This window comes from Macaca thibetana, chromosome 5, assembly GCF_024542745.1.
Source record: "Macaca thibetana thibetana isolate TM-01 chromosome 5, ASM2454274v1, whole genome shotgun sequence".
NCBI classification, from domain to species: Eukaryota; Metazoa; Chordata; class Mammalia; order Primates; family Cercopithecidae; genus Macaca; species Macaca thibetana.
In genome coordinates, this window is record NC_065582.1 from 89,933,733 (window position 1) to 89,949,855 (window position 16,123).

Consider the following 16,123-nt stretch of genomic DNA (forward strand, 5'->3'; position numbering starts at 1 on the left):
GGCTTGAGCCCAGGAAGTTGAGACTGCAGTGAGCCATAATCACAACACTGCACAGCCTGGGCAACAGAGTGAGACCCTATCTTTAAAAAAAAAAAAAAAAATTAAAATACTACTCCAATTCTTATAGCTAGCCAATTATTGAATTTACTTTTCATTTCTGGCAAAGTACATACTCTTGAGCCAGCTGATTAAGTTTAGTATTAGCATTTCCTGGCTGAAAGCACAACTATCTCTGAAGAATCAGTTGTACAAAATCTGTGCTTGAGCCCAGGTCGAGGCTGCAGTGAGCTTTGATCACACTACTGCACTCCAGCCTGGGTGGCAGAGTGAAACCCTGTCACAAAAACAATAAAAATAATTTTGCAATTAGAATTCCTGGATCATGAGACTCAACTATAGTTGCTTTTTTTTTTTTTTTGGAGACAGTCTCACTCTGCTGCCCAGATTGGAGTGCGATGGCATGATCTCAGCTCACTGCAATCTCCACCTCCCAGGTTCGAACGATTCTCCTTCCTCGCTTCCCAAGTAGCTGGGATTACAGGTGCCCGCCACCACACCCGGTTAATTTTTGTATTTTTTGTAGAGACGGGGTTTCACCATGTTGGCCAGGTTGGTCTTGAACTCCTGACCTCAGGTGATCCGCCCACCTCAGCCTCCTAAAGTGCTGGGATTACAGGTGTGAGCCACCGCTCCTGGCCAAGTCTTTCCTTTTAAGGTCATTTTAATACATTGTCTTAAATGGAATTGAGGAATTGCTAAACATATATAAACATATATGTTATATATGCCAAAAACTGCTGGGCGTGGTGGCTCACACTGTAATCCCAGCACGTTGGGAGGCCGAGGCAGGTGGATCACTTGAGGTCAGAAGTTTGAGACCAGCCTGGCCAACATGGTGAAACCCTGTTTCCACTAAAAATACAAAAATTAGCTGGGTGTGGTGGCGCACAACACCTGTAATCCCAGCTACTCTGCAGGCTGAGGCAGGAGAATCGCTTGAAACCCGGGAAGCGGAGGTTACAGTGAGCCGAGATCGCACCACTGCAGTACAGCCTGATCGACAGAGACTCAGTCTCAAAAAAAATAACCATTCACTATGTGCATGTTAGCAAATCTACCCTGGTTGTCCAAAATTGGGATTCATTGACCCTTTGGAAGTATTGTTAGAAATTTTTTAAATTGATACACAACAGCTGTACATACTTATGGGGCATGTAACATTGATATGTGCATACAATGTAAATGATCACATTAGAGTAACTGGAATATCCGTCACCTCAAACAATAATTTCTAAAAGAACATTCCAAAGCTGCTCTTTTAGCTGTTTTGAAATATACAATAAATTATTAATTGTTGGAAAACTTTTGAAAGTTACCTTTAAGCTGCTTTTTTGGACAAGAGGTATATAATTGCAATACAGATGGATATTAACTTCCACTGTATATTTCATTAAAGCTGGTAAAATTTCTTTAGTTAAAAGATCTAAAATTTTGCCATATAAGGAACTTAAGCATCTTTATTATGTTTAATTGGAAAATTTTTATATTCCCAATATAAAAATTTCTCTTCAAGTATTTCCTGCATTGCCATTTTTAGCATGTTTGACTATTCTGCTATTTAACCTACCTAGTGATATTCGCTAGAGACAGTCCATCTACAGGCATGTCTGACATGGAACAAGTTCTTTATTCACACAACTAACATATAGAGTAGAATGTATGGGATGATGAGGTCGTTTGGAATGGAGGTATGGAAAAAACTGCATTATGTCCAAAACTTTACTACAGTGGAGCCAGTCAACATGTGTACAACTTAACACCTAACAAAAATGGCTCCAAAAAGTATACATAGCACTATTTCTGTTCATCCCATCTGAATGGAAGATTTTACTTAGCTGGTAATTCTCAAAATGTTTTGTTGACTCGGGGAAGGGGAAACATTTTACATGCACAAAATGCTTCAGAACTTTTCTCCTCAGCTACTAATCTGCCAAGTAGGCTGATGATCAAAGTCCTAAAGTACAGTTAGTTCTTTGGGCCTATAGGGACACTCTGTTGACTAACTGGTTTCAGCCCATTCTTTTCAGTTCACACACAAGATCAATTTCTTTGTCAGCAAATACCTTTTAGAAAAAGTATACTACAAACACATTTGGAAAACATTTTATTAAGTACTGTATAAACAGCTATTTAGATAATAATTGCATAGAACTATACCAAGGTAATTGTGTCTTTAAGGAACAACTACCAAGTGAACAAGGATGTGCAAAGTCCTCTATTATACAAGATTTCCTTTGGTGGAACGTTACGGTGACAAAGCAGCATAATGGGCTCTTAAGCAGATTGATTTTTATCAAACTGGACATCATATCAGAGTTCCTTATGTGTAAGAGAAATATGCAAATGCTTCTTTCAAGAAAGGACTGATAACCCACCATTGAATTACCTCCAGTTTAAACATGTACTCTTGACTGCCAAAAATTACCTCCAGTTTAAACATGTACTCTTGACTTAACATATCTTGAGATATGTTAAGCAAGATAAAACAGCAGAACATGCTTTAAAATATGTTATCTCTTTCTCTAATCTACATGTTAATACCAAACGTTCTTATCCTTGGCATTGTTTCCTCAGAATCATCCAGGGCTCAAACTCAGATTTAAGTTTTAAAAATTCTACCCTGAATTGTCTTGTGATCCCTGACCCAACTACTGAAAAAAAGCAAATTTGCTTGATAGCCAGTCACATTCTATAAAGAATAAAACAGTTGGTAGTTGTCATATCACTGCACAAATAGGAGACTGCCACAGAGAAATGTGGTGATTTGTTCTCCTAGCCACAGAATCAATTTAAAAATTATAAAAATTGGCTGGGTATGGTGGCTCACACCTGTAATTCAAGCACTTTGGGAGGCTGAAGTGGGAGGATCACTTGAGGCCAGAAGTTTAAGACCAGCCTGGGCAACACAGTGAGACCCTGTCTCTATAGAATAATAATAATAATCAGGTGTGCTGGAACATGCTTGTAGTCCTAGTTACTTGACAAGCTGAGGTGGGAGGACTGCTTGAGCCCTGGAGGCCAAGGCTGCAGTTAGCCATGATCATGCCACTGCCTCCAGCCTGGGGAACAACAACAAAAAACTATTGAAATACGGTGAACGACTAACAGAACAATAGTGATAAGTGAAAATTTTTATAGGAAGTCCTTCTTGAGTGCTCCATATATTAACTTTTTGGAGTATTCTAGTAAAATACCAGTGTCGACCTTTTTTCAAAATTAACCAGAATCGCCATACACAGACAGTTCTATTGTTGCTCACCCACAGTACCCAAAATGAAAAGCAGCAGATAACACGTAGCCAGGGCCACCTTATTCCTGCTTCATCTTGCAAAACACCCAAATAAATGCAAACTATTTTTCTCTTTTTCCTACTTAGCACCAAAAGGAAGACAAGAGAAGGCTGCCACAAGAGGGCCAGAGAGTTTCCACAGACTCTGTGCTAAGCTAACCTTTCCTTAGGTGTCCATTTTTAAAATAGAACAAAACATAACTTTTATAGGTTTTAGCCTAATGCAGCCTATGTTATGAAAGGGAAAGAGTTTGTTCCTAAAACATGAATATCTAGATGTTATGTTCTAATATAAAGGAGTTGGAAAATGAGCCACACTGCCGCAAGTGTGGTATAATTTACAAGTGGTATAATTTGCTCCTCTTGTAGCTAGAGAGCTTGGTAAAAGTTAAACGTCATCAGATGTAGGCAGAATCTTACTACACTGTCTCAAACAGTTCCAGTATTTCTAACTTCCAGACCACTAATATATCCTCCCCACCTCTACTGTATTTTTTGCCCCCGAGATTCACTGCATTCATTGTTAAAAAGTAGCCCATGGTTTATGAAATTCAGAATACAATAAGATCTAAATTACTTCAATATGTTCTGAGAAAAAAAAGAATCACAAAGAAATTGTGTACTTTACTGTTAGTGATTTTGGTGTAGTAATTTTGAAACAATTTTACATCTGTCTGGTAGCATCAAGCAAATAAGCAAATATTAATCTCCCAGATTACTTGTTTAGGAAAAAAGGTATTTTTACAGTGAAAAGGTCTGACAAACACCAAGTGATCAAACGTTGCATCAGCAATAAGGTGACATTATGTGCCTCATGTTGTACAATGAATTGGGGCATACAACTGCCATCTCTGTAGTCTTCCACCAAGATGTTTATCCTGAATCTATCCTCATGAAGAACAATCAGACAAATGGACTTTTGTAAACTAACCGGATTTTTCAAGTGTCCATTTCTTAAGACATCAAAAAATGTGTGAAGGTTACTCTAGCATGGATGTCCAACCTTTTGGCTTCCCTGGGCCACAGTGGAAGAATAATTGTCTTGGGCCACACACAAAATATGCTAACGATAGCTGATGAGCCCAAAGGCCCATCCATAATTTTCGTGATATCCGCCACCACAGATTAACAAAAGATCCTTGCAAAGGATTAGACATGGCTGCTAGAGTTAAGAAGACTAAGACCAGGTACGGTGGCTCACTCCTGTAATCACAGCACTTTGGGAGGCCGAGTCAGGTGGATCACCAGAGGTCAGGAGTTCGAGACCAGCCTGGCATCAACATAGTGAAACCCTGTCTCTACTAAAAATACAAAAATTAGCCGGCATCATGGTGGGGGCCTGTAATCCCAGATACTTGGGAGGCTGAGGCAGGAGAATCGCTTGAACCCAGGAGGTGGAGGCTGCAGTGAGCCAAGACTGTGCCACTGCACTCCAGGGTGAACAAGAATGAAACTCCATCTCACACACACACCAAAAAAAGAGACTACAGATACATGACAACTAAGTGCCATGAAATTGGAAGCTTTAAATAACATTTTGGGGGAAAATTAAAGTGTATGTACTATACATTATATAATTCTGTATTAATATTAAATTTCTAATTGTATTATAATCATGTAAAAGAATGTCATTAGGTTAAGAGATACATGCTGATGTAGCAGGGTGAAGTACAATGTTGCTTCTTTCAAAAGAAAAGTGCTTATGCAGAGATAAAGGTGACAAAATGACAACTGTTAAAGGTAACGGATATATGATTATTTCACTGTACTATACTTTCAACTTTCCTATAATTTGAAAATTTTCAATATAAAAAGTTGGAGATAAATAAAAATTTTAAAAGAAGGGAAAAACAAGAAGGAAATCGCTTACAGATACCATGAGGGTAGAGCTTAAGCAAAGTAGAGCATCCTGCTCTCAGATTTAACCAAATCCAATGAAAACCCAGAAGTCGTTAGAGAACAAACTGAGGAATCAGGCAAACAAATTCCTAAACCTCCTCACCAACTCTTGCCTATTAATTTAGATATGTGGGCGCAAGTGGTATAAAGACTGGTTAATCCATTTTATCAACAAAAGACATAAAATGAAGTTCATGTTTCCCTTCTTCTAAGTTATAATTCCAAAGGACTTGGAAGACTGGCAGGGAGGGAAAAAAAAGTATTCTAAAAGTTAACGTAGAAAAAGTTAATACTTCGATTTTTTTTTTTTTTTTTTGGTTGAGATGAGGTCTCACTCTCTCACCCAGGCTGGAGTGTAGGGGCACAATCATAGCTCACTGTAACCTTGAACTCCTGGGCTCAAGCGATCCCCCCACCTCAGTCTCATGAGTAGCTAGTGATTTCGTAAAAAGGTGGCAGAATGATGAAACTAGGTGTTTTGTCACCTAAATCCAATGAACACTTGTAATTAGTTATATGCAATTGGACTAGAGCCCATATTGTTTTAAAATCTCCCAAACTAAGAAAAGCATTATCACCAGTGTTTTATCTTTTAACCAAAAAACTATTCCACCAAGATCTTTTTTCCTTGAGCTTATCTTCTAATGACAGACACTGAATAAGCCCACACTGTTAATTCCACAATCAGTACATAAAATGTTCCCCTAATATTCAGCATTCTGTCTTAAAAGCTCTCAAAAATATGGTTACATCTCAAATGCTGCTGGCACTCTATTGAGTTTATGTACAGTCACTGCACCTGAAAAAGCATTTCTACTCAAATGGTCATGAATTTATTTTAGATTATCAAACAGCCTCCCCATTCCCACCATTTCCCTCTGAAATCCCAAAGAAATGCAGCCAAGTTAATGACTACATGGTAGAATAATCATTCAAACTTTTTAATCTCCCTTTACACATTATATTAACATTCATATTGCAAGGCATTCCATTCACAAATATTACAGTTTGATAAAAACTTCACATACTCCCAAAGTCTATACCAGATTCAGTCAACTTTACTAAATCATTCAAATAATAAAAGTAATGAAAACATTATTATATTTTAAAGCAATAAGGTCTGAGGCACTCTGGGAAAGATGTTCTCTTATAAGTATAATGTGTCAGTGGTATGAAATTATATTACAAGGATGCCCAGTAATCAAGTACACTCTAATGACAATGACTTTGTGATCTGATATGTCTTCATTGGATACACTCCTACTTGGACAACTGCTGAAAGGAACGGAGATATGGGCAGCTGAGGTCATTTCTAATGAGGTTCCCAACTACATAAAGGAGAGGTGTGTTTCAGCACACCAAGGACAGCTGCATCTGTACTGCAAGGTTACAGTACACAAAATTCCTTTCTCATCACTATCACGTTTACTCAACGTTAAATTTTAATAGCCCACTTGACCTCCTGGGCTCACAGCTGGAGACACTTTAGAACTCTTTCCCCATCCTCCACCAGAGTGCAACCTTCACCCCTTTCTGAGCACCTCCAAGGTATGCCCTTGAAGTAAAACAGAAAAGGGAAGAAAGGGGGCTTTTTCTTTTCCATTTCTGACCAAATAAAGGTCTGAAATAGCGGTGTATTATGAAATTCTCATGCCCTGCAACTGTCAGCCACCACTTGGAAAATGGCTATTTTTGCCATAAACTAGATTTTTAAAAGCCTGATAACCTTCCAAAATGAATTTTACTACATTCATTCACTGACACACACACAGTCCACGTTGGACAAAGTCTCATTGGGTGAGTGCTTCTCTATGCACAATTACAAGGATAAATAATCAGCATGGGGGAGAGGGGAGGCCAAATCCCAACCAGGAATTAAATCACTGCAAACTATGGATCCATTTGTAAGAGCATATAAACCTGTCAAAGCAGAACCAACACAAACCCCGGGTCACAGAGTGTTTGGTAATTATGTATATGGAATTTAAAATGTATACATATATATTTCCATATATATAATTTTTAAAATCTGGTGCAACATATATTGCTAAAGTTTCAAAGATTCTCATTTCCAATGTTCACCTGGAAAGCAGCTGGCTCTTGATGGCTGTTTTGTGGCAGTGATAAAAGCAACTAGAAGCAAGTTTAAGTAAAAGTGCTCAAAGGGCAAATGAGAAAACAGGTGTGCAGGGGGAGGGCCGAAGAGTTGGGCAATGTCTCCTCTATTCTTCTCAGCTTTTTCAGACCCGAGACAAGTTCTTGAGGACACACATCGAATGCTGCAGTCCTGTCTTACATGTATAGTCAAAACAAAACAAGTGATTAAAAAAAGGTTCCTCTTCCTTTCTGTACTATCAATGAAATGCATAGTACAGTAAGAAGGTATCACTGAGATGTGCCATCTTGGGAGAAATTAAAATTGAGACATGAAGTGAGGCCGTGCACTGTCAAGTCGCCGGGTTAGGATTTCGCAGCCAGTGTCTGTGACCAGGAGGGTGTGCTCAAACTGAGCAGACCGCTTTCCGTCTCTTGTCACCGCAGTCCAACCATCTGGCCAGGTTTCATCCTGCCATCCGCCTTCAACAAAAACAATTTCTTAGTTCAGTCACTCAGTTTTCTAAATGAACTCTATCAAGAAAACCAAGTAGAAAATTCACTGCTAAGATCCTTATTTACATGCCAATTGTTTTAGCTAATGCCCTTCCAACTTCATTTTGGTCTTCAGTATGTTTGATGTTTGAAGTATTTTACAATTTAAAAATCAGAAAGAAAAAAAACTTGAATTAATGAATTTAGCTCTTTCCTAGTATAACTTTGGCATCTGACAAAACTACAGTCAGCATATATAGTGAAGGAAATCATGTAAATGTTTACAGTTTTATTACAGCATTCAATTCCTGATATAATTTCAAAATGGTAGGCACACAAACAGATGGTGAGAACAGATTATACCGTAAAGTTTTTGTGAACTATACCCCTGGAACCAGAAAGAGGGGCAAAAGAAAGACTGGTGTGAGAGGATAAGAAAATATGAAACAGAATGGTCTGGATAGGAGTTGAAACCAGAGAAGGGAAGCGAAGGGACAGTGAACCCGGGAGGCCATGAAAGAAAACTTAGGGAAAGGAGGGAATGGGGGTGAAGAGGACATAATGAGGGAAAGCAGAAAGCAAAGGCCCAAGAGAATATGAAGCAGAGGTGGAATGAGAAAGGCAATTCCAGATACTACTGTAAAACATGTATTTGCAAGCTTTCTTCTTCCAAAATTAGATGTTAAAAAAAAAAATCAATACTTTCTTCATTTTTAGTAATTTTTAGGTGAAACATACTAACCTCTAAGACTCACTGACTCAGACAGACAAATCCCAGAACATAAACTCTGTAGTGAAGTAAACTACTTTTGCAATGTTAAATCCCAGGCTAAAAAGAAAATATGAGGCAGCCTAAAAAAGTTAACTCATGCCTCATCAAGCAACTAAAGATGAGTAAATCAATGTTTTCCAATGTAATGGCCTTTACACAAATGGATTTAAAACACTACTACTATGATTTTATTGTAATCTGATAAAACAGGATTTTTAGTAATGTCAAGTCAAATTTATTTGGCTATTCTGAGGAAATTCTCCTGCAGATTTGAGACTTTCTATTCCAGGGATTTAACCTAGCTGAGTTATACTGAAGTATAGCTAATATAATTTGATGATTAATTACCTGTGCTGGCTGTATAGAAAGTTATTTGTTTACTGAAAATACTACATCATGGCTCACCAACCAGCTGCTAGTTAATGGAAATATGTAGCCAAAATGACACTTTCCTCCCACTATCTTTCTTTTCACTGCTAAATACTTACCATCTTTACAACTGGTTGCACATATCAGAACTTTATCCTTATTACAAGAGGATGACAAAAACTTTACTGCACATCTGTGCAGTCTTTTAAAGTATATAAAGTACTTTATGTTAATATAAATCATCTCAGTCTAGCAGCCCTGGGTGTTGGCAAGATAGGGATTCTAATTTTCATTTTACAGAAAACACAATAAGGAATCAGCTTTAGAAGGCAGCCTTTAAAGTGACTTCAGTGATCCCCACCCTCCTGGCATGCATGCCCTTGAACTTCTGCTCCCCTTGAGTGCGGGCTAGACTCAGTGAATCACTTCTGAGAATATAAAAGTCGGTCCCGAGACTGGGCTATAAAAAGACTGGAAGAATCCAGAGAGGAGTATCCTTTAATACAGGGCTCAGGACACACAAGCTCTACTGCTACTGCCTCACTTTACATCCCCTAACCAGGAAGCTCCATTACTAGAATCACTCTGAAAATCTCGGTGAGGAGCCCTGATTGTGACTCCTAGTCTCCTATCACTGCTACAAGCCTGTCTGGAGGAAACGACAACAGTGGGGAGGCTGCCAGAGCCAAGTGTGTCCTTGGTGTGCTTTCCCCACAATAGCTATATGATGCCATGTGATGACATGAGTGCAGACCATGAAGGGTCAAAACAGCTCATGAGCTGAGTCTGACAAATTCTGCCAGGTAGCGAGCTAAAAGCTACAGGCAAGCTACTCACCCTCTTCAAGGACCAGTTTCCTCCTCTGTATAATGGGGATAATACCACCTTATAAATTGTGAAGAATTAAATCATATAATCATATCTGCCTCAAACTGGGTGGCTCATCAAATGCTCTACTTTGTTGCCTCCTCTTCCCTCTCCTACGTCAAGCAGGAACATCCGCACAGACTTGACCTGGGCGCCTCATTATTACAATGCACCCTCTGACATGAGCTTTATGAAAAGCGACCAAGATTCAAGCACTTCAGCATCTCCTGACAGAAGATTACCACGTAGAAACCATGTCTTCTTGCCAACCCTCTCAATTTTCAGTTCTCCACGATACTGAATCAAGTTTGAGGTGGGACAGGGAATGAGTAGGAAGCAAAAAGCAAGTAGGTAGAAAAGACCACTGACACGATGAATAACCTAAAATACATCCAAATTCAACTGAAGAGTATCATGGCATCCTTTTTTCTCACCTTCACAAATCATTGGCTCAATTGTAAATACATGGCCCGACTTCATCACTCCAACTGCTTTATTTTCTGAAATTAAAGAAAAAAAGTCTCAAAAGGTAGCAAAACCAACAGTGTACTGTTGAACAGCTAACTAGAAAGAGTACACAACTCAAATTCCTATCAGTGATTATTAAATCAATTACCTTCTCCTCTCCTGATTCCCTTTCTTAAAGTTCAACAAACAGGTATTACACCGGTAGCCATCTAATATGGTGCACATATTGTCCTAGGGACATTTCATTATGCTTATGTATTCTCTAGGAAGACAGAGGTATTTGTAGGCTGTATTTCAGATATGAGTATCACTTCTATAAAAAGAAAAGTGGCAAATAAAAATAAAGAATAAAAGAAAAGTACCTTGATTTCTATTACCTCATGATTAGAATGTCAATCACAGAACCAAGAGTTCCATTACTCATCCGGGTAGAGAAGTTTAAAGGAGAATGATTCAGATTATGCCAGAAATCTCCCACCGCTTTGGGGGGGAAGTATGTATTTGTACATAGGGGCACAGCCCATAGAAACTACATGATTTTCATAACATTTCATAAGCTGTTGTCTTTTTCTCATCTTCAAAGAAGAACTAAGTCTATGCACATTAACCTACTTTTTAAAAAATAGGCCAAGCACGGTGGCTCATGCCTATAATCCCAGCACTTTGGGAAGCCGAGGCAGGTGTATCATCTGAGGCAGGTCAGGAGTCTGAGACCAGCCTGGCCAACACGGCGAAACTGTGTCTCTACTAAAAACACAAAAATTAGCCAGGCATGGTGGCATGCACCTGAAATCTCAGCTACTCAAGAGGCTTAGGCAGGGAATCACTGAAGCCCAGGAGACAGAGGGTGAAGTGAGCCAAGATCGATCACACCACTGCACTCCAGCCTGGGTGACTGAGTGAGACTCTCTCAAAAACAAAAACAAGGCCGGGTGCGCTGGCTCACGCCTGTAATCTCAGCACTTTGGGAATCCAAGGTGGGCGGATCACGAGGTCAGGAGATCAAGACCATCCTGGCTAACACAGTGAAACCCTGTCTCTACTAAAAATACAAAAAATTAGCCGGGTGTGGTGCCACACGCCTGTAGTCCCAGCTACTTGGGAGGGTGAGGCAGGAGAATGGCATGAACCCGGGAGGCGGAGCTTGCAGTGAGCCGAGATCCTGCCACTGCACTCCAGCCTGGGTGACAGAGCAAGACTCCGTCTCAAAAAAACAAACAAAAACAAAAACAAAACAAAAAAAAACTGAGGAAACCACTATTTTTTAATTCAAAGCAAAAAAGCAAACTCCATTGTCCAAGTTTACTAATAATGCTTTTTTCAGGATCATCATGAGAAATATAACAATAAATTACAGTGACCAGACCTCAAAAAGGCCAAAAATGTTAAAACTAGGAATAGGCTTTTTTAGACAAAAATGGAGAACTAATTTAAATTTCAAGTTAAACAAAACCTAATAAGGGTATCAGCTGAGCGAATGACTGCAATGCCCAACCTGACCACCAGATGGCTAACACATCAGCTTTTCAGGGTTCCTGTGTCAGGTTGTTCTGATCTGCAACTTTGTTTTCAATGGCAAATTTGACGGCCTTTTGAGGCTGACTCAACTAAACTCTCCTCTTTCCAGGAATGGTCTAATCTCTCCTGCACGTTTATATTCCTGCACAACTTTCCAGATGAATAGCTATCGTGCTGCTTTCCACTATCTTAGGTATTGCCAAATTACACTTACTGCAGATTTCAAATCTGGAGCTTCTAAACTGATATAAATTCCTAAGGTCATTAAAAAAAAAAAAAGAAACATTTGACTTTTAATTTCTAAACTCATAAACCTTCAAAAGGACATGCTTATTAATACATATACAGAATTGGTCTATATTTCCTTGGAGAAACCAAAAAGAAAATGTCAAGAATGTCCGTGTGATGTCACTGAAAGTAAAAAGGATGAAAGGATCTTGAACTCTCATGTCCAATATAGCAGCATTGGCCATGCTACTTCCATAGCTAGGAAGTACTTGAAAAGTGGCTAATCAGAACTAAGGCTATAAGTACAAAAGCAATTTGGATTTCAAAGACTAAAACAACATGTAACATTTCTCTCAATAATTTTTTAACTGATTAAAGTTTCAGTTTCCAACATACCTCACTCAACAAATATACATTATCTGAGTCACTATAATATTGCAGACACTGTTAGGCACTTTTTAAAAAATTTGTACCTAATCTATAGTCTCTCACAGAATGACTGTAATATGGAGGCATACCTTGTTTTATTGCACTTCACTGTATTATGCTTCACAGATACTGCTTTTTCTTTCTTTCTTTCTTTTTTGAGACAGATTCTTGCTCTGTTGCCCAGGCTGGAGTGTAGTGGCACGATCTCGGCTCCCTGCAACCTCCACCTTCCAGGTTCAAGTGATCCTCCCACCTCAGCTTCCTGAGTAACTGGGGACTACAGGTACACACACCATGGCCAGCTAATTTTTGTATTTTTAGTAGAAGCATGGTTTCACCATTTTGGCCAGGCTGGTCTAGAACTCCTGACCTCAAGTGATCTGCCTGCTTCAGCCTCCCAAGGTGCTGGAATTACAGGCATAAGCCACCGCATCTGAAGAGATACAGCCTTTTTTTTTTTTTTTTTTTTTTTTTTAAATAAATTGAAGATTTGTGGCAACCCTACACTGAGCAAGTCTAACAATGTCATTTTTCCCACAGTGCATGTTCACTTCATGTCTCTGTGTCACAATTTGGTAATTTTCACAATCTTTCAAACATGTTCATTATTATTGTATCAATTATAGTGACCTGTGATCAATGATCTTTGATGTTAAAATTTTAATTATTTTGCAGCACCACAAACTGTGCCCATGTAAGACAGCAAACAAATGTTTGTGTGTGGTCTGACGGCTCCATCAGCCTGCCCAACTTCTCTCTCCCTCTCCTCAGGCCTCCCTATTCCCTGAAACACAATACTGAAATTAGGCCACTTAATAGCCTACAATGGCCTCTAAGTGTTTAACTGAAAGGAAGAGTCACATGTCTCTCACTTTGAATCAAAAGCTAGAAATGATTAAACTTAATGAGGAAGGCATGTCAATAGCCTAGATAGGCCAAAAGCTAGGTCTCTTGTGCCAAAGAGTTAGCCACGTTGTGAATGCAGAGGGAAGGTTCTTGAAGCAAACTGAAAGCGCTACTTCACTGAACCCACAAATGCAAAGAAAGTAAAACAGTCTTACTGCTGTTATGGAGGAAGTTTGAATGGTCTGGACAGAAGATCACACAACCCACAACCTTCCCTTAAGCCAAAGCCCAATCCAGAGGAAGGCACTAACTCTCTCCAATTCTACAAAGGCTAAGAGAGGTGACAAAGCAGCAGAAGAAAAGTTGAAAGCAGAGGTTGGTTCACGAAGTTTAAACAATCCGTCTCCATTACATAAAAGTGCACGGTGAAGTGGCAAGTGCTGATCTAGAAACTGCAGCAAATTTGCCAGAAGATACAGCTATGATGAAGGTGGTTATACTAACAGATTTTCAACGCAGACCAGAACAGCCTTCTCATGGAAGAAAATGCCACCTAGGACTTTCTAACCAGAGAGAAGTCAATAACTGGCTTCAAAGGACAGGCTGACTTTCTTGTTAGGGGATCCTGCTGCCTGTGACTTTAAGTTGAAGCCAATGCTCATCTACCATTCCTTAAGATTCCTTAAGAAGGAAGCGAAATCTACTCTGCCTGTGCTCTAGAAACGGAACAACAAAGCCTGGATGACAGCACCTCAATTTATAGCATGGTTTACTGAATATTTTAATAATATTAATATATAATTAATATATATAATATATAGTTAATATACTTAATATATAATATAATAGAGTTAACATAATTAATAATATTAATGCTGAAACCTACTGCTCAGAGAAAAAGATTCCTTTCAAAATATTACTGCTCACTGACAATGCACTGGTCGCCCAAGAGCTCTAACAGAGATGTATTAGGAGATGAATGTTGGTTTCATGCCTGCTAACACGGCATCTATTCTGTAGCTCATGGATCAAGAAGGAATTTTGACTTTCAAGTCTTATTATTTAAGAAACACATTTTCTAAGGCTGCCATAGATAGTGATTCCTCTGATGAATCCGGACAAAAGTAAACTGGAAAACTTCTTGAAAGGATTCACCATTCTGGATGCCATTAAAAACATCTGTAGATTGGGCACGGTGGCACATGCCTGTAATCCCAGCACTCTGGGAGGCCGAGGCGAGTGGAATGTATGAGTCCAGGAGTTCAAGACCAGCCTGGGCAACACAGTGAAATCCCATTTCTACTAAAAATACAGAAAAAAAAAAAAAACCGGGGCATGGTGGTGCGTGCCTGTAATCCCAGTTACTCAGCTGAGGTGGAGGAATCACCTAAGCCCAGGAGGTGGAGGCTGCCGTGAGCTGAGATCGTGCCACTACACTCCAGCCTGCGCAACCAGAGTGAGACCCTGTCTCAAAACAAACAAAAACAAAACCAAAAAATTGTGATTCATGGGAGGAAATTATGTGATGCATGAGAGGAAATCAAATATCAATATTAACATGAGCTGGGCAGAAGGTGATTTCAATACTTTTGGATGACTATAAGGGGTTTGAAACTTAGTGGAGGAAGTAACTATAGATGTGGAAAGAGCAAGAGAACTAGAATTAGTAATTGAGCCTGAGGATGTGAGTGGATTGCTGCAATCTCATGATGAAACTTGAACAGCTGAACAGCTGCTTCTTATGGATAAAGAAAGTAGTTTCTTGAGATGGAATCTACCCATAGTTAGCATTGTTGAGATGATAACAAAAGATTTGGAATATTACTTAAACTTAGTTGATAAAACAGGAGCAGGGTTTGAGAGAACTGACTCCAATTTTGAAAGAAGTTCTGTGGATAAAATGTATCAAACAGCATCACAAGCTACAGAAAAATCTTCGTGAAAGGAAGAGTCAATCAATGTGACAAACTTTGTTGTCTTATTTCAAGAAATTGCCACAACTACCCTGATATGGTTTGGCAATGTGACAAACTTTGTTGTCTTATTTCAAGAAATTGCCACGACCACCCTGATATGGTTTGGATCTGTGTTCCCACCCAAATCTCATGTTGAAATATAATTCCCAGTGTTGGAGGAGAGGCCTTGTGGAAAGTGACTGGATCGTGGGGGCAGAGTTCCCATGAATGGTTTAGCACCACCTCTCTTGGTACTGTATAGTGAATGAGTTGTCATGAGATCTGGTTGTTTCTCCTCCCACGTGCTCTCTCTCTTGCTCCTGCTCCCACCATGTGAGACACTCACTCCCCCTTTGCCTTCCGCCATGATTGTAAGTTCCCTGAGGCCTCTCTGGAAGCTGATGCTGCCATGCTTCCTGTATAGCCTGCAGAACCATGAGCCAATTAAGCCTCTTTTCTTTATAAATTACTCAGGTTCAGGAATTTCTAACAATGTGAGAATGTAATACAAACCTCAGCCTTCAGCAACCACCACCCTCATCAGTCAGTAGCCATCAACATAAGGGAAGACCTTTCACCAGCAAGAGGATTACAACTCGCTGAAGACTCAGATGACTGTTAGCATTTTTTAGCAATAGAGTATTTTTAAATCAAGGTTTGTGAATTGTTAAGACTACACACACAATAGACTACAGTATAAACGTAATTTTTTTATGCACTGGGAAACCAAAAAATCTGTATGACTTGCTTTATTGAGATATTCACTATATTGCAAGGGTCTGGAACAAAACAGTTATCTCAGAGGTATGCCTGTTCAGTTTAAATGTAAAATAT

At 39.3% G+C, this 16,123-nt stretch overlaps 1 protein-coding gene across 4 annotated transcripts in view; it reads right to left on the bottom strand.

Moving 5' to 3' along the window:
• Nucleotides 1–6,168: 6,168 nt before the first annotated feature.
• METAP1 (methionyl aminopeptidase 1) overlaps nucleotides 6,169–16,123 on the bottom strand; it is a 99,963-nt gene continuing 90,008 nt past the window's right edge. For all 4 annotated transcript variants that reach the window (XM_050790648.1, XM_050790645.1, XM_050790649.1 and 1 more), the window contains 2 exons: nucleotides 10,280–10,345; nucleotides 6,169–7,825 (listed from right to left, as the gene is read on the bottom strand). In XM_050790648.1, the coding sequence (XP_050646605.1) occupies nucleotides 7,662–7,825; nucleotides 10,280–10,345 (230 nt within the window). In that variant the 3' untranslated portion in view covers nucleotides 6,169–7,661. The remainder of the gene's footprint in view (nucleotides 7,826–10,279; nucleotides 10,346–16,123) is intronic.